The sequence below is a fragment of the Neolamprologus brichardi genome, chromosome 15 (assembly GCF_056152115.1).
Source record: "Neolamprologus brichardi isolate AB-2024 chromosome 15, ASM5615211v1, whole genome shotgun sequence".
Taxonomy (NCBI): Eukaryota; Metazoa; Chordata; class Actinopteri; order Cichliformes; family Cichlidae; genus Neolamprologus; species Neolamprologus brichardi.
Genome location: NC_142118.1, coordinates 22,129,933 through 22,151,979, shown reverse-complemented (window position 1 = coordinate 22,151,979; position 22,047 = coordinate 22,129,933). Strand labels below are relative to the sequence as shown.

The window sequence follows — 22,047 nt, the reverse complement described above, 5'->3', positions numbered from 1 at the left end:
TCTGCAGGGTGCAAAAACAACACACACACACACGCTCTCAGAGTCTACAGGCTTGAAATTAATTCAGAAAAAAAGCGAGTGAGAAGGAGGGATGAGGAGGTGGAGCGGTGGTGGTGAATGCATCGCTATCCTTGGAGCCTGCACGCGCGCGTGCACACACCATCGGGAGCGTCGCTGGGCTTGCGTGCGCGTCCACGAGAAATAAAGAAAAGAGGATCAGGAAGAAGGTGAGAGAGAGAGAGAGAGAGAGAGAGGGGTAAAGGCGCCGTCTTCTTCTTCTTCGCTCTCTGCTGCAGTGTCTGATTCTCCCTCCACCATCTTCATCAACATCATCATCCTCTTCTCCCTCCTCTCTGTCTGTCTGGCCCCCCCTTCTCCTCCTCGCCCTCCTCCTCTTCCACCCCCTCCTCCCCCTCCTGTGAAGGCATGGCCAGATATCACAGCGACAAAAGAGAGAGACAGTGGTAGAGAGACCTTTAGAGAGAAAGAGAGAGAGTGAGAGCGAGGGAAGAAGGCTGCAGACTTTCAGACCTGAGAGGAAGAGGAGAGGAGGAAGAAGAGATAGAGGAGTCTCCATCTTCGCCATTTCAGTATGTTTTCCTTCTCTGAGGTTTCTCTCATTCTCGCTCTTTCTGCGGCTCCGGTTACGTTGAGCACACTGCTGTAATTTTCCTATAGTGTCACGCTCGCGTTGTTTCACAGCTCAGTTGTGTTGACAGTCCTCTTATTATTCCCGTAAGAGCGCGAGGCTGTGGAGTGTGTCTGTGCCGCTCTCCGTGCGCCTTCGCGGGGACATTGTCTGACTGTGGCACCTCTGTAATCTCCCTGTAGTGAGTCAGTCATGCTTCTGTTGTTCCCATGATATTTTGCACATGTTTGTCATGTTGTGCGTTGTTTCTATGGTGCCGTGGCGCTTTGCCTCACTGTGCCTTTTGTCACGCGTTGTACTGACTTTAATATTCCTGTGATATTCCCATCGCAGCGCCACAGTGAGCTGTTTGAGCCGCTCAGCCTGTGGTGACCTTATGCCACCTCTTTGATTATGTTTATGCTCATTATCGTGCTCGTTTATGATTTCACTTTTATTGCTTAGAGGTGTGAGTGAACAGACCCGGGGCTCCGTAACATCCCTGTAATATTTATGTAATGTTCCTACTGGGTGCCATGAAGCCTGTATTGTTCTGTATGGTGAGTGTATAGGATACCTCTGTAGGATATGATAATCTGGGCTGAGACCACTGTATGTAATGCTGTTTATTCCTATTGGGTGACCAAGTGATCCCGTAATTTTCCTGTAATGATTTATGCAGAGCTGAAGTGAAGTCTGTGTTGACCTTTTGGAACCTTTAACATCTCTATTTTCAATTTGACATGTTTGAACAATCTGCTTTTCCCTGCATGGGAAGAATCTCCATAAAATTAAGGTAAATTGCTTAAATCCTTAAGAGATTATTGACTTCTACATTTTTAACACTTAAAGTAACTTAATGCTGCATTTTCATTGTTAACTTTTAACACCAGGCAAGAATGCAAAAAACATAAAATACATACTAAAATTGACTAATTTAGATTATGCGACAGCTTCACATGAAACCTGGATTACTTTTAGACTTCATCATCCAACCCAACCATCAGTGGATTATATAGGAAAATCTGCCCTGGCTTATCTTCAGTCTGCTGGCTGTGCAGGCGCCTATGCTGAGCTTATTGTACATATTTATGTCAAACCCAGTGTGCAAATTAAAGTTGCTTAATTTTAAAAAAGGGTTAGTACAGCCGTGGGAAATTACATCACTGAAACTCTTGAATAAGAACCACCTGATTTCCCTGCAGGGGGAAATTTTGGGGGGCTTGGAAGCTCTGAAGCAAAATCAGGGCATCTTTAACATTTATGACTCGTGTCTTTACTCAGATATTAACTCTTTTTTTCTTCACCTAAAGTTTCAGGAACTTTCCCAGAATTAAGGTTCCTTCAGTGCATTTCCACACAAGGGTCAAATCCACAGGAAGATAAAGCAAATTAGCCTGCTGACACATCAAATCCGGACAGCAAACCCAGTTCTTCATTGGTATGAAACCTCCTGTGCTTCCTGATTATCATCTGCTACAAACTACAAATAACAAAGAACCAGTGTGCAGCTGAAAGTTTTCCAAAGAAACTGGGTGAATAAGATGTTGCTGTTAAAGGCGCTAACACAATCAGTGCATTCCCGACAGGTACAGTACACGTTTATGTTTCCCCTAGGACCAATTACTGGACGCCAAAGTAACCATGTGTTTCTTCTTAAGGTCCTCAAAAGGCACATAGAAGTTCTCAAGCAATAATATTTGTGCAGCTGTTTGGTAAAAAATAGAAAAAATAAATATTATGATATAAAATATTAACTTTATTGTTTCATTAAAATCAATATATATCCTTACAAGCTTCCTTCTTTTTCGTCTTGCCGAGGTTTGCAGAGGTTTGCACACAAGAAGGTCCTGGACTTTGGATCTTCTGGAGGTCTTTGTGATTCTAAATTGGCCAAAGATGTTAAAAAGATAAAGAGTTGTGAGGTGAGCAAGGCTAGAAAAGTGCCTCACAAATGTCATTTCCACATGTACGAATGAATAATAAAAAATAAACCTGTAAAAACCCCTGGGCCCAATTTTTCCTTTTTTAAAGGGTCCGTTTCTGTGCCGTCACATTAACGTGCAGAGTTCTTACCAGAGGTTCAACACCGGCCTCTGTAGGGAACCAACCCTGAGGGTGCAAATAAATACCCCCAGTCCAGGGTACAAAGGCAGGTTGTTAATTAGGAAGTTCATAAGAAGGTTTTGTTGCCGTCGTGAGCATCCAATCAGAATGCATTTAATTAATAAGCTATTAGATTATTATCCAGTGAACAAAGGTTTATTATCTGACTTAAAGTTAATTTCAGCCACAATGAGAAATGTGAGAAAGATGCACACTGACTGCTAAATTGGAACCGTCGATGGTGTGAAGGTGAAAAAAGTGAGTGCTGCCCTCAAATAAGGTGTGACAGGCGAATTCAATCAGGAAATGAGCAGGTGACAAAGGAACAGGAGAGCAAGTCAGTGATGAGGAAAGGATGCGAGGTGAAGAAAGTAAAGAAACATTAAAGCCTTTACTCAATTAGATAAATATAATATTCTACAAAAACCATGCACTAGCGTAATGGAATTTCATTTAACAGATTATGTTTGTTTGTTCTGCGTCTGTAGTTTTCTTTATTCTTATATGGATCTTATAGTTGGGGGTGAAAAGCTAAAGAAACTAGAAATCTTTCCTGCAGCAGCGCCTTAAAAAGTACTGCTCAGTGTTGTTGTAACTACTGGGGAATCATTTTGGGGGTTAAATCAATCTCACTGGAAATGGATTTAGACCCTGGCTTCAGGTACACTTGACCCTTGAAACTGGAGAGGTGGGCCGCTGTCTGGACGTACAGTATAGTTAGAGTTAGGGACTTTTCCATGAATGAGTTCCGATTTAATGCAGGATTTCTTTAAACTGTCTGAGGTGTCCACCAGTGAATATAAAAGAGAACTTTAGAGGTCAAAGGCAGGCCGTCTTAGCGTAGGATGAGTGTTTGCATAGATATCTTTTATATATAAAATATACTTTATTCCTTGTGTTTGTTTGGTTCCATTTAAAGCAGAAGTTCATAGTTTTGCATGGATAGCAAAGTGTCGAGACTGTAGTCTCGATCAGGCGTGAGGATCTTTGTCCAGTTTCCAGCGGCTTTATTCCCTAAATGTGTATTAAAAAAGAGAGACTCTCAGATGCTTCTATACATGACGAAAGATTTTATGAATTTCATGTGAATGTGCTCTGCAAAGTAATGAAATATTCTAGCTCAGCTGTTGGTTAAAGTTTATATTGTGCTTTTAAGTGAATCATTTGCTGTGTTAGCATCCGTTCCTGTAGAAGGTCCACCGCATGAAGTGGTTTTTTCTCCACTAACCGACCTTAAGTTGATTTAGGTTATAAAACCCACCAACAGCAAGTCGGCACACTATTCAAGACAGTTTGTGATGGTACAACTGTTTATATCTCATGTCAGGGAAACTCCACCTACTTATGAATTATGCGTCATTAGATTTTTGTGAAAAATGCCTTCATTTTTAGATGATTTTGTAGCCTTTTTTAATGCATTTTTTTAAATTTGTGTTTGAAGAGTGCTTTAAGTGTTGTTGCAGATGCTGAAAGTTGATAGTTTTCTAAAACTTGCTGCTGTCCTACCTGCTAATTTAGAGCGTGAGGTTGTGTAGGGGGAAAGGCCCAAAACTTTATTTACTTTTTCATCCTAAGACAGTATGTCTATGTCTGTATTTAGACATTTATAGATGTCTGTATTTTCACCTTTTGTCATCATTACTGGGTGATCACAGTGTTCTTGGCTGAGCGAGCTTTGATCTTTGACCACGTCTCTGTTGTTTGTCGTATTGCTGTTGTCGGAGGGAATGAAGTGGACTTTAGTTCAGTGATGTCAAACTCGTGCTCCAACCCGGACAGATGGGAAATTTTCTGTGAAAAGGTTTAGGATCACGCTCGTCGTTGATCTCAGCATGTGGTTTTGCGTAAACGGTCTTCTTCTCTGCTGCGATGAAGAATGAGAAGAAACCTGGCGAAATATAATCTTCCTGTCAGACCGGGTGTTGTGGCTCTGCATGAACCGTAGGAGATTTCTCTCCTGGCTGTTTTGCTGTGTAAACAAAGACACCAGGTGAACTCAGTTGAGAAGTAATGAAAGAAAAACTCCTTTATTTTCTGTCGGCTCTCTGCAGAGTCTGAGTCAGAGACAGGCCAGAGCCCGGCGATCGTTCATAACTGCACAGGAAAATAAACCTGCCTCATCTCCGCAGCCCAGCACCACCTGTGTGTGACAGAGGATATTAAACACAGGTTCAGCTTACACTTGACCAGTCATAGCAGACTGCTGGTCACAGATAAATTCTCCATTCACACCTGTGGGTCTCTTCACATCACAGATAAAATCATTCCTGCTGCTGCTCTCCGTGCTCAACGAGCTGTTGTGTTTCAATTTGCAGCATTCGGAAAGTTCAGCTCAGTTTCTTTACAGCCGGGATGAGGATGTCACTTTGAACATCAGGCTGCCATTCACATGTGTTATACTAAGCTTTTACTATGCAACAGACTTGCAAATCAGTGGTTGAATGCAGATTTACAGCAGTAAGGTGGGGGAAGTTGGAGGAATTTTGATTTTTGCAAACTACAGTTTACAATATAGTGGTTTACACATTCATCTGACACATGAGAGATCCCGGGTTCAAGTCTTGGAGGAGACAAAAATGCCTGGGAGGGTTGTTTCGGTAAAAATCTGCCAAATCAAATATGTGGGTCCATCTGCTGTGGGATCCCCTCGTGAATAAGGGAGCAGCCAAAATAAGTTTTAAACGATAGTTTGCAACATGAGAAAGTTTGGAACATTTCATCTAACAAACCAAAGCTATACTGGTTACCCAGACACGAAAGAGCCCAGTCATTTAAGAAACAAAGCATAATACTGTCACAAACTAATTTTTGGTAGTTATGACAACCAAGGGGAAACTTCCTGTGTTGAAGTACCAAAAACTGCAATTCCTCTAATGGCCACTTGAGGCTTCCTCCAACAGTTTGTCAGTCTTCCTGACATCTAAATGTCCAACTTTAAAGCAGAAATAGACAAAAACAGTTTGGAGCTCCTCCTAGTTCCCCATTCTTAACAGCTGAAACACCTGAATTCATTCATGTGTGTTTAGGCTTAATTTAGGGGTGTGGATGCTGTAGCTTATTGGTGTATGGGCCTCACTTCCACTAATTTAAGTAAGTAAACTGCTGTGCAGGTAATTGTAGTTGTAGCTGTTGCAAGTGAAATCCTGGTATTTAATTAGTCTGTCACTTAGTAATAATTACCAGGCATTGTTGTATCGCTATATCATTAAGCAGTTCCTAAATCAACCCATTATATAATAAAAACTATAACTAATACCAGAACTAAAAAACACAAAAAAGAACTTAAATGAGCTGAAATTTGATTTAAAACTAAAACTGCAGAATTCTTGCAGTGGACGCTGTGGGTCAGCAGTCAGACTGTTCTCATTCTGGGGGTGTAAAATAATGCTGTTGTACAGCAGCTGGTATGCTGTTGGTTATGGTATTACTAAGATGGTGCAGTCAACCTGCAGTTTTTCAGGGTGAAAAATTACAGGGTGTGTTATAACCCAAACCATGATCTTTCGGCTTTGGCGCTGGTACAATTCCACCCAGAGACTTAAATTCCTATTGGGGTGGGGTCAGGGAAAGCATCCTCCGAGCTACCAACTGTGGCAACTCCTTTTGGTAAGGAACAGCCGACAGTAGCTTTCTAGTAGCAGCATTCAGCTGTCGGAGACAGACATGAAGTCACGTTGCCTTGTGAAAATGTGATAGATGGCAGTACCATTTGGATCTCTGGGGTTCAAAAAACTCTGCACCCATAGAGCTGATGAAGACTGGAGGAGAAGCTGAAATTAAATCTCAACAGGGCAAATGTTATAGCGAACTGTTCCCTGGTTATAAAGAACATCACATATCAGAATGTCGGTCGTCGTGTCTGCAGACAGCTCAACAAATGAGGAAACGCATGAGGTGGTCCAGGGGCAGCGCTCGATGTCATTTTAAGTGGGCCAAAATGGCTTTTCCTTCATAATGTAGGACATAGCAGCACAAAACATAACAAAATGAGCTCTTTTCTTCAAATTTCACTTCTTGTCTTATAGCCATCATGAAAGACTTCGCATTCTTAACACATACACATGCAGTGCCATTTCAGTAATGGTGTATGAACTGTAAACGAGTACAAAAATGACTTTAGCCAGCCTAAAACACCATCAACCCCAAAGATATGTTACAAGGAGCAACCAAATTGCTTTTATTGTTCTATCAGTGGCTCAAATAACAACACTGCCATCGCCATTTTACCTTTGCAGCCTTCATTCATGTGGTGGATCTCTAAGTTGGCATATCAACGTTGAGAAACACTGCCCTAAACACAACCAGCAAGAGAAAGTGGGAATATAAGAATCAGCTAGTGGTAAAACCAAACATGAATAAATACAAACTAAAGCCCCCTGGCTGGTGAACCTAACACTTCGAGCTATCCAAAGACGGTTGTATCTCTTCATGGCCAATATTCCCAGTTGGTGCACCAACACCAGAAGACGCCTTGTGTCTAACAAAGGCAGAGGAAACATTACGTGATGCTCTGTGATTTGAACACACTGGGTCTGTGCTGGAATTATAACTGACATTGTTTGCGGTTTTCAGAAAATTCCAGCTCAGGAAGACGAGTGCCATACGAGACATTGGCATGACACCGACATTTGCAGGTTTACGTAACATCTGAACATCTGACAGTCTTTCCCTGTGATGTCACACTGTCAAGTCAGACTGACACGACCTCATCTGAACTGCCCGCCTGCATGTCTGTCCGTCTGTCTGTCTGCCTGCGGTTTATTAAATCTAAGCTGCTGCCAAGACTGCCATCAATCTGATTACCTCACTCTGATCAATGGAGGTCACACACACACACTCACACACTCACACACAGACACGATGCAGAAGGCTTCATCACAGTCTATTGTGGAGCCTCGAATGACTCATAGTGTAAAAATCACAGACGCACACACACTCTCTGGATAAGGACACACACATTTTCAGTGATTCAGTGTGGGTAGATTCTGTTCTCTATGAAGAGTGTGTGTGTGTGTGTAAAATCATTCATGTTAGCAGACCGACAGCTGGTTTCTGTGGAGTCCGACTCAGAGCGTTGATTACCGGAAAACTTAGTAATATTTTTCCATCTTTTATGACCTCTGACCCCTGAAACATCTGTAATCTTATCTCACAGCTGGAGTCTGTCTGGGTGAAAAACTCAAATATCTTAATTGTTAGGCTTCCTTTCATAAAAAAGGTAAAAATGATTCAGAGAGTCACCTCAGATTCGGTTGGATGTTTTCTGTTCCTTCACACACCCACACACACACACACACACACACACACACACACATACACACACACACAAATTCAAGCAGGAGTAATGATTGTGGATCTCTGTAGCCACTCACGACCTGCTTTGTCTGCTTGTTACAGATCATTAAAGCTTCACACATTGACCGCATCCACTCATCATCCTGTCAGTCACTCAGCCCCGCCCCGCTGCTCTTTGCCACAGAGGTGAATGATGGGAGGTGGAGGAGTCGTTAGCGGCCAAATCTGTGTCTACATGATGAAAAATGACAATTCGATTGCAATTTGGCCACGTGAGCTGTGAGCTGGTATCTAACACGTCGGTTTCTTGCTTTTAGAAGCAAAGTGTTGTTTTTGCTCCAGTAAACCTGCTGAAGGTTGGATAAGATTTCCTTACTTCACAGACATACTTACTTTTATTCATTTTTAATTTTTATTTACTTGGATGGTTGTTTCATTTGAGTGCTTTCTGTTCTAACAAATGCTTCACTTCGGTTTGTAATAGTTTTAGTCTTTATATGATTTGCATAGCGTTTGTCAGACAAGCCAGTTGTCAAAATTATACTATATTATTACACCTGAGTTTTATGCCAGTTAACAGAAACTGGCTCCACTGCCCCAACTTTGTCCAGCTCCTCCTAAGTAAAACAAACAAACAAATAAACACTATAATTTGACACTGAGTTACATTGTAATTAACTTTATGGAATTACCCGATCCAATACCAGTGTTTGATCAATAAGCCAAGTTCCTCACTCTGTGGAAGAAACTGGGAATCTTTCCATGACGTTTAGGGCAAGGTTATTTTATCACAAGTACAACAACCGTTTTCCGGTATGGGTCGCCTATTTAACCCGTTGGTTAAATAGGCGACCCATACCATATGCGGTAAGGCTAATGTGAATGCCTGGGTCCAAGTCTGCTTGGATACCATTTACTGAATGTCTTTATTCCAGCTTTCCCTGTCTTGTCTCCGCTATCCTACCAAACAAAGACTAAAATGGTTGCAGTCATTGGAGCTCTTCAGTCGTGTTGACTTACTTAATCACAGTTTGTGTTTAAGCACAAAAAATTGCAGACATACAAAGAGAAGCTGTTGGTGTAGCACAGCTGAAACGCCTCCAAACTGCTGCCACTTTGCTGTTAGGCTCCTCGATGATTTCTCTCACTTGCTTTAAAGGTGCTGCAGTAAAAACACAGAACAGCATGAAACTGAATTTGATAGATCGGGACATTGCCACAGATACTTAGCTCATCAGTGCATTGCAACCTATAGTGTAGTTTTATTGAACTACAATAAGTGCAGATGTCACAATAAAATTCATTTTCACGTATAAACAATTTTTATTTTTAGAAGTTTGGTCAGTCAGTCGCCGTACTCAGGCAACTAAGGCTACGTCCAGACGTACCTGGGTATTTTTGAAAACGCAGATTTTTCTATGCGTTTGCACCTTCTGTCCACACGTAAACGGCGTTTTTGGTCACTGAAAATGGATATTTTTAAAAACTCCGGCCAGGGTGGATATTTTTGAAAACTCAGTTTTTGCATTTACGTGTGGACGAGAAAAACGGAGAAAACGCAGAAAGCGCAGCGTCAAAGGTGTGCGGATTTTTTGACGTCACACTGTGCGCCACGTTATTGTTTCGGTGAAATGAATTTCTACAATACTATTACTGTTAATTGTACTCTTTGCAGTGTTTAAATGCTTACATATACACACACAGTTACTGTCCCTCCACACATACGACTTGGTTCTGCTTCTATGCCCCAGCTTTGTTTACTTTTTCCCACCGAGGCTTCTAGACTTCTGATTGGCCAACATTTCTGCACGGTTAGGAATATATATTGCCACCTGTTGCTTTGGCATGTTCCTAGCAGCGTTTTCCTTCATTTCTGCCTTTACGTGTGGACGGGATTATTTTTTAAAATGGAAACGGAAAATCTCCGTTTTCAAAAATACCCGTGTACGTGTGGACGTAGCCTAACATGCAAGCAAGTTTGCATCATTGCTCTCCAGGCTCTTGTGGTCAGTGCCAGTCTTTGATACTTTTTGGATAAAGTAATTACACTACATTGCAGAGTGTAATGTAGTGTCATTATTTTATCCATACAGGGGGTCATTATTTAAGCTGGTTCAGCCTTCATAGATTTGCTTCTGTCGCTGCAAGCCTCTTTGCAGCCCACCTCAACTCCTCCGTTTCATGCTACATTTGACTTAATCAGAGTCATATCGATGGTCACTGATGACTGCTCTGTCTTATTTTTTGGTCTTGCTCATGCCTTCCTCACTTTTTCGTGTTTTCTTGTCTGAACACGTAAGTACTGGAAGTTTCAGAATAGAGCCAGGCTTTCAAATCCACCTTACTGCAGACAGAACTCCCGTCTTGCATGTCTTGGAGAGCAGTTCCTGCTCTAACATTCAAATTTGTGTTCATCAAAATTGACTTGATGCATGCTCAATCATCCAGGTAAGGAAATCCCAAAAAGTTCATTCTGTTCATCTGGACGTAGGTGAAGAAGTCCCTTGGATGAGTGACGACTTGTTTCTCCTGCTGAAAACATTCCAGATGAACAGAATCAACTTTTTTGGGCATCAAAATGAACGTTTAGCTTTGCTTCCTGTTTATGTTCTGGAGTGTTCATTGTAAGAAGCACAAGTTACTCTACATGTTCTTTACACTCACACTTATCTTGTTATTAAGAGCCAAAAAAAGCACACTCAAAGTGTGTACTTTGTTACTGGAAAACAGCATAGAGTAATGATTCAGACTGACACTGATGGACTGGGTTTGGAAGTAGTTTTGTTTCAGTAAAGTTGGAAGTTTATTGTCAGGGATCAAAACTTTGTGCTGAGCCTTAGCAGGAAGTAAGAGCCTTCCTTAATTCTTCCATATCCCTAAGTAAGCTTTAGAGAAGACTAAACCTCAAGATAAAGTTATTTGAAAATGAAGATCCTGAATGTCCATCGAGCCAAATCCTTCACGTTCAGTACATTACCCTGTGGAGTTTTTTTCTGCATCCTTCAAGCCTCCTCCTCAACACGAACCTGAAAGAAATCGAGCTCATCTTACTGGGAAAAAAAATCCAGATATCGAGAAGCACGACTTGTTGCTCACAGTCATCCTGTTAAGAATTCATAGCATGTTAAGATGCTGACTTACATAAGAGTGCTGCGAGTTTCTTTGTGAGATGAAAGCAGGATTATAATGATAATAATAGTGATCTGATGACTCACTGACACCCATGAATTAATGTTGGCCTTTAGCCTTTTGGCATTTTATGACCTTCTGCTGTATCTCTTTTATCAGTTTTTCAGTTGTCTAACAGAAACAGACACATACCTGCATGTCAGTGATTGACAACCACTGCCGTATGGGATCATTTGAGGCCAAATTCAGCTTTTAAAACTGTGTCCGTGTGTGGATCTTCACAGTTATGAAGTGAATAATGTTTGACAGAAGCTGTTCCAAGGGCTGAGGAGGAGTTTTATCTCCTCTAAAGTGCTGACGTGACACCTCAGACCTGGTCATCTAACTGGAAGGAGGAGGAGGCCGGCAGGGTGTTTGCGTCCAGGTCTGAGGATATGAAACATGGCACTTCAGATTCCCACATTTACAGGAGGGCACATGGAGTGCAGCAGGGTTAATTATGGCCAGCACACCCTGCAGGAGAGTCAGGTCTTTGGCAAGCCCATGTGTGAAGTGGGCTCATGTATCCGTACATTTATGGAAAAAATTACACCGAGGCAGAAAACTGCATTTATTTCCGAGCTGCGGTTACCAAGAGCAAGCGTAACAGGCTTTTGTTCATATTTTGTGAGTTATAAAAGTGATTTTACTGAAAAAAAGTAGCTTGGAAATTATGAAAATAATAATGAGCTTCAGTCCTAAAAAGTCATTAAAATGACTCCACTGTGAACAGCAGCAGCGGAAAATGACTCTCACAGTATTTTTACTTCTTTTAAACACAATTCTCCTGATTAGCTTCTCATACTTTTACTTAAATATCTCAACAGCTCAACCTCACCTTGCAGCAGAGTGATTTTACTCTGTGATATTTGCCTGTCACGCGGTGCCAAACGCTTCACGATCGACTCGAGAAGATCGTTTTTTGTTTGTTGTATTTCGCCGTTCGAGCTTTTGGATTCTGCTGTGACTGAACCTGCAGTTCACAATGAGCTGCTGCTTCTCAGCCTCTCTCTGTGATTGGTCAGAGGTTAATTGACGCGGCTAATCACCCGATCAGTCCAGTCTCCATGGAAACCAGAATGGAATGAGGGAGGTGATGAACGAGGAGTCGAGGCCTTCACACCAGGCTTAAATGCTGCAGCTTTTTTTTAATAGTGTCTGTTTACACCACAAACTGTACTGCAGTACTGTTTGTGCACCAGTGTAACAGAGTGAGGGTCTGCTCTGTCCTTCGTATCAGCTGTCAGTCCTAATAGCACAAAAATATTTATCTCCAGCAGGCTGTGAGTGCAGAGGTTGAGTAAATGTGGTCATCTTTTGTAGACACACCTTTACTGTGTTAATATGAACTTTCAGAAAATACAATCTTTCAGGTGAATGAGCAGGTGGATCTCCACTTGGCTTCTTGCTATCTTTACTTTATTCCTCTCCACTGTCTGTGTCAAAATCAAGACAAAATTCCTCAAAATAAATCTTAAAATAATAGAAATAGCATGGAGTGAAATAGCTATACATAATGTAATCTGCTTATGCACAAGATGTTCTTTGACGTTAGCGTCCTAACGCATTGCCTGCTGATAGGAAATGATCCTGTTATTGCAGGTTTGTCAGACTCTGAGATCTTCTTGTTGGGACCTTTGTGTTCTCTAGCCTTTTCTCACTTCTTACAGAGTAACCCTGTTCGCTAACCGTTGCATCAGGCTACAGATGGTAAAGGATAGCTTATGCATCCATGAGCCACAGAAAGCAGCTTGGACAAATAGCACTATCTGATGCCACAGGAATAATACGGACTGCAAATATAGCCCATTCCAATGCCTGGACGCCCTTTAGATAAGCAGAAGTTTTGGCATCTGTGCCTTGATGAACTGGAAACTCAATGCAGGGACACGACAGCGTCTTTTAACAAGCTACAAAATCCTCATTAGGAGGCTTGAAATGTGGCGGTGGAGTCGGTTGCAAGTTCTTCAACTTCGACACCTTGGTTCACGTCTCGTGGTTTTATTTTTCAGTCACTTTTTTTTTTTTGATTTCACTCGCTGATGTTTGAAGAAATTAAAAATAGGGCTGGTCTCACAAGTGAATTCGTTTTGGTGGATGTCCTGATTATCACAGGTTTAGACACAGAAATAAAAAGATTGCTACAATGAGTTAAGAAACTAATGTGAACACTGGCTTTATGGTACTTTATTATTATTGTTGTTAGACAACTTCTGGGACTGACTCTGAGAGACACTGACCATTATTTTTTATGCCTATGCATGGTTAATATGCTTTTAATTGCTGAGGACTGTCTTGCTGTGGACTACAACTGTATGGCTGCTCAATCAGGCTTTAAAATATAAAAAAAATAGAACGCTTAATTAAGACGTTCTGCAGAAATTTCATGCCAATCCATCAAACAGCTCCACTGATATTTTGGCAAGACCTTAAGTGGTCAAGCAGCTGCCATCGGCTCTAGACTCGCATGGCTCACATAAATAATATTTTATAGGTCACCAATAAAAGCAGTTTACATCTAGAATAATAAAAACATTCTGCAATGATATGAAGACAAACACGAGGCAGCACTGCACCTCTCTCTCTCTGTTCATTTGTGCTGTTTGGTTTGTGCACTGCAGCATCACATCACACACCAGGTGTTTCTGTTTGTTGGGTTTGTTAAAGTTCTCTGCTGTAATAAAACACAGAGCTGCTGTCTGGCTCTGGCACAAACACACACCTCACCTGGCTGCCTGATCTGTGTCTGTGTGTGTGTGTGTGTGAGTTTGTTTGGACTCACAAACATTTGCCTGTGAGTGTTTGGATGTGTGCAGCAGATTCTCTGCTCCAGCCTGAAACTAGAGCAATTTTAGGGAGCGATGACAAATGATTTACAATCATTTTTAGGTATGAAAGTGGGTCCTCGGGTTGTTGAGTGATTTCCTGTCCGTCTGTCCATTCATCCATTTTCAGCTGCTTATCTGCAGTCGGGTCAAAGTGGCAGCAGACTAAGCAAATTAGTCCACACGTCCATCTTCCTGGCAATATCTTCCAGCTCCTCCTGGGTGATGTGGGCGGCATTTCCAGGCCAGATGAGATAAATCATCTCTCCAGCGTGTTCGGGGTCGGTTCTGGAGTCTCCTACCAGTTGGTTGGGTCTGGAAATCCTCCAATGGAAGCCACCTAGGAGGCATCCTGAAACACGTAAATTGGCTCCTTTCTGTAGCTCCTCACTGTGTGAGTCCAGCCACCCTGTGGAGGAAAATTATTTCAGCTGCTTGTACTTTCTGATCTTTCTTTCAGTCACTACTCAGCGCTCATGACCATAGTGGAGGACTGAAACAGATCGAAAAGTTAAGCCCCTCCTTTGACATTTTTGAGCTTGAATTCCTTGTCTTCGGGTTGTTCTGTCGTTTTCTTTAATTGCTGGGAATTACTTTATACACTCTAGGTTGAAGTAAGTGCAGCAGGACTTTTCCATTACTTGTATCAAAAATCCCTCAGCTTGGAGTAGAACCCAGGACTTCAAACATTTGGCTTCAAAGGTGGTCCCAACTTCAATTTTAAAGCACTTTTTTGTGGTACTGATTGATTTTCAGTCATACGCCAGGCATGTAAAACTCGTCAGTTTTCAGCCCACTCTTGTGTACTTGAAGGGTCTCTATGGCTTCATTACACATAGTACAGTTATTGTACAAAAACATCAGCTGATTCAGGTAACTTCACAGTCTCATTAACAGCTCAATCCAGGCTCTGCACATGATCAGGGGTCTCTGGCTCCTCCCACCAGGGTGCTGAACAAATGCAGATCATGTTATGGATACAGTGAGCCACATGTTTCCTGCAGTACACGGTTAGCATGCATACAACCCTCATGCATCTCTTTTGTGTGCATGCACGAATGCCACAACGTGACTGGTTCATGTGTTTCAAGGATTGGTTTTTGATTGGCTCCTTAGGGGGGCAGGCCATCTCTAAGTGCCATGCCTCTCCTTTTAATGTCTATGACATTGCACCCCATGGTGTCTTGATATAGAAAGTAAATGATTTGATGGTGCTTGCTCCGCCTCCTTCATGATGTTCTCTCATTGTATTGAACTTTGGCACAGTTTTGCTAAAAAAAAATAAGCCCGTCACAGATATAGTTACTAAGTGCTGCGATGGCTTTGACCTACAGGGCAATCTGCAGCCACCATTTCTTTTTAATGTGGCACCTTTAGATTGTTTTCAGGCAAAAAAAATAGTGAAACAAAAATGAGAACACCGGTACGTAATGTACATTTCTGCTGTAACCCAAAAGTGCGTGAAACTCGAATGAATTTGTGTGCATTTGGAAGACTGTGTGTGTGTGAGGGTACACGCTTTATATTGAAGTGTGTTCCTCAGTATAGGGGAGCTCTGCATCATATTGTACCAGACAGGCAGAGTGTTGGACTGAATACTAAGCAGCAGGAAGCTCCTCTTCACACAGCGCCAATCCAGCCATATAGGACACAGTGACACATACACTCGCTGGCTGAGAGCTTCTATTTCTTTCCATTTTTCACTTTACTAATTCAGGTTGGTCTTTTATAGCAAAATTAATGGACATCTAAGAGGCACACTGTATTATTACACGGTAATTACTACTCCATAGCTTAATATTGCTTATTATTAGACAACCAAACACATATGTTTGTATGCTCTTCTTTCACGGGTTTCATAAACATGCATTTTATAGCTAATAACCTTAATAAAACCACAAAATAGTGAAATTATGAAACTTGATGTTCCAAAAAGGCTGCTATTTTAAAATAATATACATTTGCAAACCTACAGTGTATCCTATGAAAACAACACACTTTTCCTTCCAGCTGAGTCCTTTCAAATGCCGTGTGACTTTCAGAAGTTTCTAAGGAAATGCGAGAAGTTCCTCATTTTCTAATGTAATTTTCCAACTTGGTGTCATTGTAAATGTTGCTATTTATGTCATAGCTCTCAAAAAATAAATTTCTAATGATTTCAAATATGCCCTTCTTTTTGAAAATGTTTTTCCTCACTTGCAAACGTCTATAACAGCCTTTCTTTCTCCATAATTCTACTGTCTTCACCAAAAATGATGCTATATGAAAATATCCTTTTTCATATAGCATAAGATTATTGGATAATATTGATATCAGAATTTCCCCATTTTCCCAGTAAGTCCTTTAATGTTATTTCTTCTCTCCAAAAATCTGATAAATTATAACTAAAAAAAAATCACAATTCAAATTAATTTTTAAAAATGCTGTTCACCAAAATCTGTTTTCTTTCCAAACACAGTCTGTTCTGACTCTACTCAAAATCTCCCTAATTTGTAGAGATGCTCTCACTTTTCAGAAATAAGAATAAGTTATAATAAGTTAACTTAAAACGTTCTTCTTTCCCTCCTTTTCTGAAATGTTTTTAAATTGTTCTGATTTTTTCAGAATTAAAAATCGGTTTCCACAAAATCTCCTCAATTCCTTGTTTTCTGAAGTATTTTTATTCTCCCTGTTCTTGTCCTCACTCAACAGAAGGCTTCTCTTATTTCAATAAGTCCTCTTTCCAACAACATTTTCATTATCCTTGACTTATAATAATGCCCTTCCCCTTAAGAAACAGAAAAAGAAAAAGAAAACAAAAATAATAAAATGTTAAAATCAGTTTCCCAAAATTTGACATTTTGTCTCATTCCTTTCTTATTTACCAAAACATGTTCTCGATTAAAAATACAAAAATATTACAACTTTCCTCACATATTTTAAAGTCTCATCATAGCATGTCCTTAGTTTCTAAAAAAGCTCACACTTTCCACTTAATGTCTTTCATTCATGTCAGTGTCAAAATGTCTGTAATTCCTCTCTTTACAGTATTCCTTTCACTCTTCTCATTATAACAACTTGCTGTTTAACAATTCCAGATGTCCTCTCTTTTCAATAATGTTTTCCTTTTCCAAAAAAAAGTCTCTGACTTCCCCTTCCTCTATTATTCTATTTCACATTATTGTTATTTTGTCCCAGTTTTCCTCACTTTCCAAAACTACTTGTTATTTCCCCCTTCATGCCGTCTACGAATATACCTCTCCACAAATCTCCTCACTTTCCAGAAATGTCCTCGCAGTCCTGAAAGTCCCCGTGTCCAAAACCTGAGCGCGGTCCTCAGAAAGACAAAGAGAACCACAAAGAGGATGCAGCCTATGGAAATGCACATTCATAAAGACACAGTAGTGAGGTTAGCGCACCCTCTGCACGCGCTCAAACTCACATTACTGCGCGCACATTAAGCGTGCAGCCCACTCAGTCGTATAGTTTCCAGGGAGGTGGAGGAATTTTTTTTCGGCTCAGCTCTTCACAGCAGAGGGAGGGAAGACTGTGTTTGATGTAGGGCGCGTTGGAGCGCCCTCAGTGAAGTGGCGGCCTTAGATGCACCCAGCCTCGGTATGCTGTGGAAACATAATGGGAGCTGGTTGAGAGTTCAGGCGAGGCTGTCCAGAATTTACATTTATATTAAGGCTGCAAACCCCCCTGAGCTGCACTGGAGCCGAGGAGAGACGCACTCGGAGCTGCTGTGTTCACGTCTTCATGATCAAACTGTTGTTTCACTCTTGTTTCGCTTCGTCTTATGTTGCTCTTTGCATTGAAATGCTCGCAGCAAGATGCTGTGGAGATTTTTGGGGGGCTCATTTCAGCCCAAGATGTGGTTTTTGCGTTGCTTAAAATGTCAAAAAGATGCAGTGCATTGGTTTGGTTGGGATTTTACTGATCTCAGCGCTGCATTAATGGTTTTTTAACATTGCATCATATTTCACAGAAGAAGCACATTATGAGAATCTTAAACATTGCCCTAAATCACTCCCAGTTTCATTTATCATACTGTGTGCTATAGTCACACTATACTTTCTCTGGCATCTAAGTGGCCCTCAACAATTCCCACAGTGGACAAGTTAGTGTTGATGGCATGCACTCAGCTTTCTACTACCTATTTAAAAATGCAGTACATCATATAAGAGATTTCTTCCTTCGGCTGCTCCCTTTGAGGATCTCCAGAGCAGACCATCAGCCTTCATTTCACCCTGTCACACCAACCTCTGTATGTCCTCCTTCACTACATCCATGGGTTTTCTCTGTGGTGTTCCTCACAACAAAATAAGATCATTAAAAGGTTTAAGGCAAAGAACCTGACCTAAAATGAATCTATTCTGATATTTAACTATATTTAACAATATTCCAGTGCAATCCTTGACCTGCTATGATGCACATGATGATGAAACTAATGAGGAGAGGTAGTAGTTTTGTTACATAAAGGCGTAAAGGGTTCAATTTAATGGATTCTGGCCAGATGAAATCTACTCGATTGGTAATAACAAAGCATATTTTTCTTAATAATTAATCATTTCAATTCAATTTTATTTATTCAGCGCCAAATCACAACAACAGTCACCTCAGGGTGCTTTATAATCTAAGGTAGACCCTACAATATTACATACAGAGAAAAACCCAACAATCATATGACCCCCTATGAGCAAGCACTTTGGCGACAGTGAGGAGGAAAAACTCCCTTTTAACAGGAAGAAACCTGGTAAAGAAATGTTAGAGATTAATAACAAGTATGATTCAGTGCAGAGAGGTCTATTAACACATAGTGACTGAAGAAGAAATACTAAATGCATCATGGGAATCCCATTATCCCATTATTTCAATAAAACTATAATTATATATATATATATATATATTTCAGTTACATTTTACTAAAAATGTTTTTGCTTCAAGAATATTTTTTTCAATGTAAAACAGGAAGTGGAAACAAGGGAGGCAAGCAAAAGTACCACATGTTCAAAACCGAGGGAGACAAAGTATATAAACATGAGAAACATGAGAAGGAATAACAAATCAAAACAGTGACCAAATTTGGTTTTACTTTCAAACCCTAACAGAATATATTTACTGTGAAAGTGTAAAAATAAAAAAATAAATCTGTGGTTCAGTGTAGGACTTGAAACGTGATCTCTGGTGTGATCGATCTAATTATTCTTGCCTCTTGCTTCCGAAACGTCGAGTTTTGAGCCCTGCAAAATCTCAGCTTCGTGTACATGTGCAAAACTCAACAGATGTCGACGCGGCCTGATGAGAAATGTGTTGATGGGAAGGAATTCAAGCCTCGAAAACACATAAATACCACGACTGTTTCAGGAACACAAATGTCTGCCTGCAGACACCGACGCCGACGCGTGCAAAGTCATTAGGAGAAGACCTTTCGTGCGCAGTTTCAAAGTGCTTTTCTTCTGCGTTAAAAACAGGGAGGCTCTGACACTCTTTTAAAGGTGATCGATGTCGAGGCGTGGGGGAGTTTTGGGTTTTTGTTACTTGCTGACTAAAATGCTGCTTGTGCTCAGATGCTCCTTAGGAGTCATAGTTTTTTATGCCTTTACATAGACTTGCACCTTTTTTTAATCAAACATGCAGGGAGATGCTCTTCTTTTATGCTGATAATTCAGACAGGTATGTCTTTGAAGTGTGTTAACCTTCCAGGGTAAGATTTCTGTGTAGATGGCCTTATTATCCATAATTTGCAGGTCATGCTACGGGTTTCTGAAATGTGTTTAGCAGTGACTTTCAAGGACCTCTCTTGAGAAACACCTAATTGACTGGATGAATTAAATCTCACATTTGAAAATATCAGTGAAATGTTTAGACGGTGTTTGGCACCAGTCTCTCGAGTCGTGAAATGTCATTAGGCTTCATAATTATACATTTCACAGAGACAATGAGGTTCGCCACCTTTCCACACACACTGTCTCGCTAAAGGAAACTACCTCAGAGCAAACAGCTGCAGACAACAAAAGTCTGGCAGCAGAACTGAGAAAGTGTTGTGTTTTTTGTCTTTTTGCAGATCATGACTCTGGAAGATGGTGTCTGAGATTTGAATTTGAAGTCTAAAGCTACAGGACCAACAGCAGATACAGAGGTGCCACACTGAGCTACAGCCAGGTATCGTCACAACTGACTGGTGTTTCTATTCTTTTTGGCTCAAAGTATGGCGGTGGTTGCATTTTATAGTTGATTTGTTCTGATCCTGGGACTAAAACCTCAAAAATTCTAATTCCAGCAGCAATCTGAAGATAATATCTGCAATTAAACCATTTTTTGTGCACAAACTCTGGACAATTTCAAGAGAGTCAGATCAGATGGGCTTTCTCTCACCTAGTATTCAGCAGGAAACAGGGAAACAGAGCTAGCAGGTTAAAGACTGACTGATTAGTGTGTCTACAGGGTGTGTATGGTTGTAATGGCTTCAGTAGTCCATATAAAGAGTTGTTCAGAGTGGTTTCCAAGTGGTGGTTTGAGTGGTTTTATATCAGCCACATGAGAAAAAAGAACCTAAACCGAAATCTTAAGATAGAGTAATGCATTAAATCCTTGCTGTAGTTGGTGATATCATTATTTGCAAACTTGTGCACTGGTGTGTTTGGGTTCCTCTGCAATCACAAGAAGCTGAACAACAGCTGAAACACAGGAAGGAGAGAAGAAATCAGGGCTGATTGAGTCTAAATGTTCAGCAGATGCTCACTCTGCTGCACTATTACATTTTCTTTTAGGAGGTTTGGTCTTTGTGGTAGTTAATATACCTTAATGTGTTTGCACAGACAGACCTATTAGGATTCTTGGGGTGCAGGCCAGGCTACAGTTTAGGCTGGGGTATAGAGTGACGCCGTAGCCTTTATCGTGGGTTTAATGCAGAACTATAAATCATGCATTCAGCTGTTTTACTGCAGAACTGTCTATATAAATGAAATGTTACTTTAACATATCCACATTAGCTTTTTGTTTGCACTATTTAGTCTAAACAGTATCTGTCGGAGCTTTTGGAAACTTGGCTTTCCCGCTTGTAATTAATGACTTTGATGCTGATGTGAATGCTGCAAATGGGAATTAAAGTCCTCGTATCTCCAAGGACAGCTTAAAGCAGAGGTGGCACAGTGCCTCACGGAAATATGAACACAACTACTTCTGCCACTGCAGTTTCAGGAAACTAACTCGTTTTCCCTCTGCAGATGGAGGTGAATGCAGTTGAAAAACGCCATCGAACGCGATCCAAAGGAGTCAGAGGTATGTGTCTGTCCATCTGCCTGTCAGGTTTTACAAATGTTTTCTTTCTTTTTTTTTTGCCAGCGTGGCTCAAGACCGCTGAATGAATCACCGTGTATTAGGAAAAAGCCAATTTAGACATCTAATATGTTAGCTGCTCCTGTCCCAAAACTTTTATTCACACAAATTTGAATGTAACAAATCTTTCAACATCTATTCCTTGTGAAAAGCCTCCATGTCAAAGTGTCCCTGTGCAAGATATTGAACTCCAAGTTGCCTGTGATGCATCCATTGCAGTGTGATTGTGTGCATGATAAAGGACATATAATAAAGAGATGTATGAATGCATGTGTGTGTGTGTGTGTAAGCGGGTCAATGTAGTTTGTACCTTAGAAAGATCTCAGTTAAGGTAGAAAAGCACAATGATACCTGAAAGCAGGACCCAACCTGTTAACCTGTTAGGTTTATGATATATAAACCTAATCCTGCACGCAGGATTAGGTTTATATATCATTTTTAGCATGGGCTATTATTTCTCTTATAATCCTCGGTGACCTTTTGTATTATATATTTGTATATTTGTAGAAAGTACGTTTGTCTACAACAGTAAAATTAGAAGATACCTTTCTAGTGATGTCCAGTTAGTAAATGGGTAAATTTTAACATATTTTACAGGTTATATTTCTGCCTCCACTTCATGCTAACTACAGTGGGATCATCTGAAGCACAATTACAGCGGATGTGTTTATTATTGTTAGCTCGTGACTGTTGAAAGCATTAACA

At 40.7% G+C, this 22,047-nt stretch overlaps 1 protein-coding gene across 4 annotated transcripts in view; it reads left to right on the top strand.

The window, feature by feature from the left end:
- Positions 1–234: 234 nt before the first annotated feature.
- Positions 235–22,047, top strand: part of myt1la (myelin transcription factor 1-like, a) — a 90,210-nt gene continuing 68,397 nt past the window's right edge. For all 4 annotated transcript variants that reach the window (XM_006793508.3, XM_006793506.3, XM_006793507.3 and 1 more), the window contains exons 1-3: positions 235–590; positions 20,069–20,166; positions 21,231–21,285. In XM_006793508.3, coding sequence (XP_006793571.2) covers positions 21,231–21,285 — 55 coding nt within the window. In that variant the 5' untranslated portion in view covers positions 235–590; positions 20,069–20,166. The remainder of the gene's footprint in view (positions 591–20,068; positions 20,167–21,230; positions 21,286–22,047) is intronic.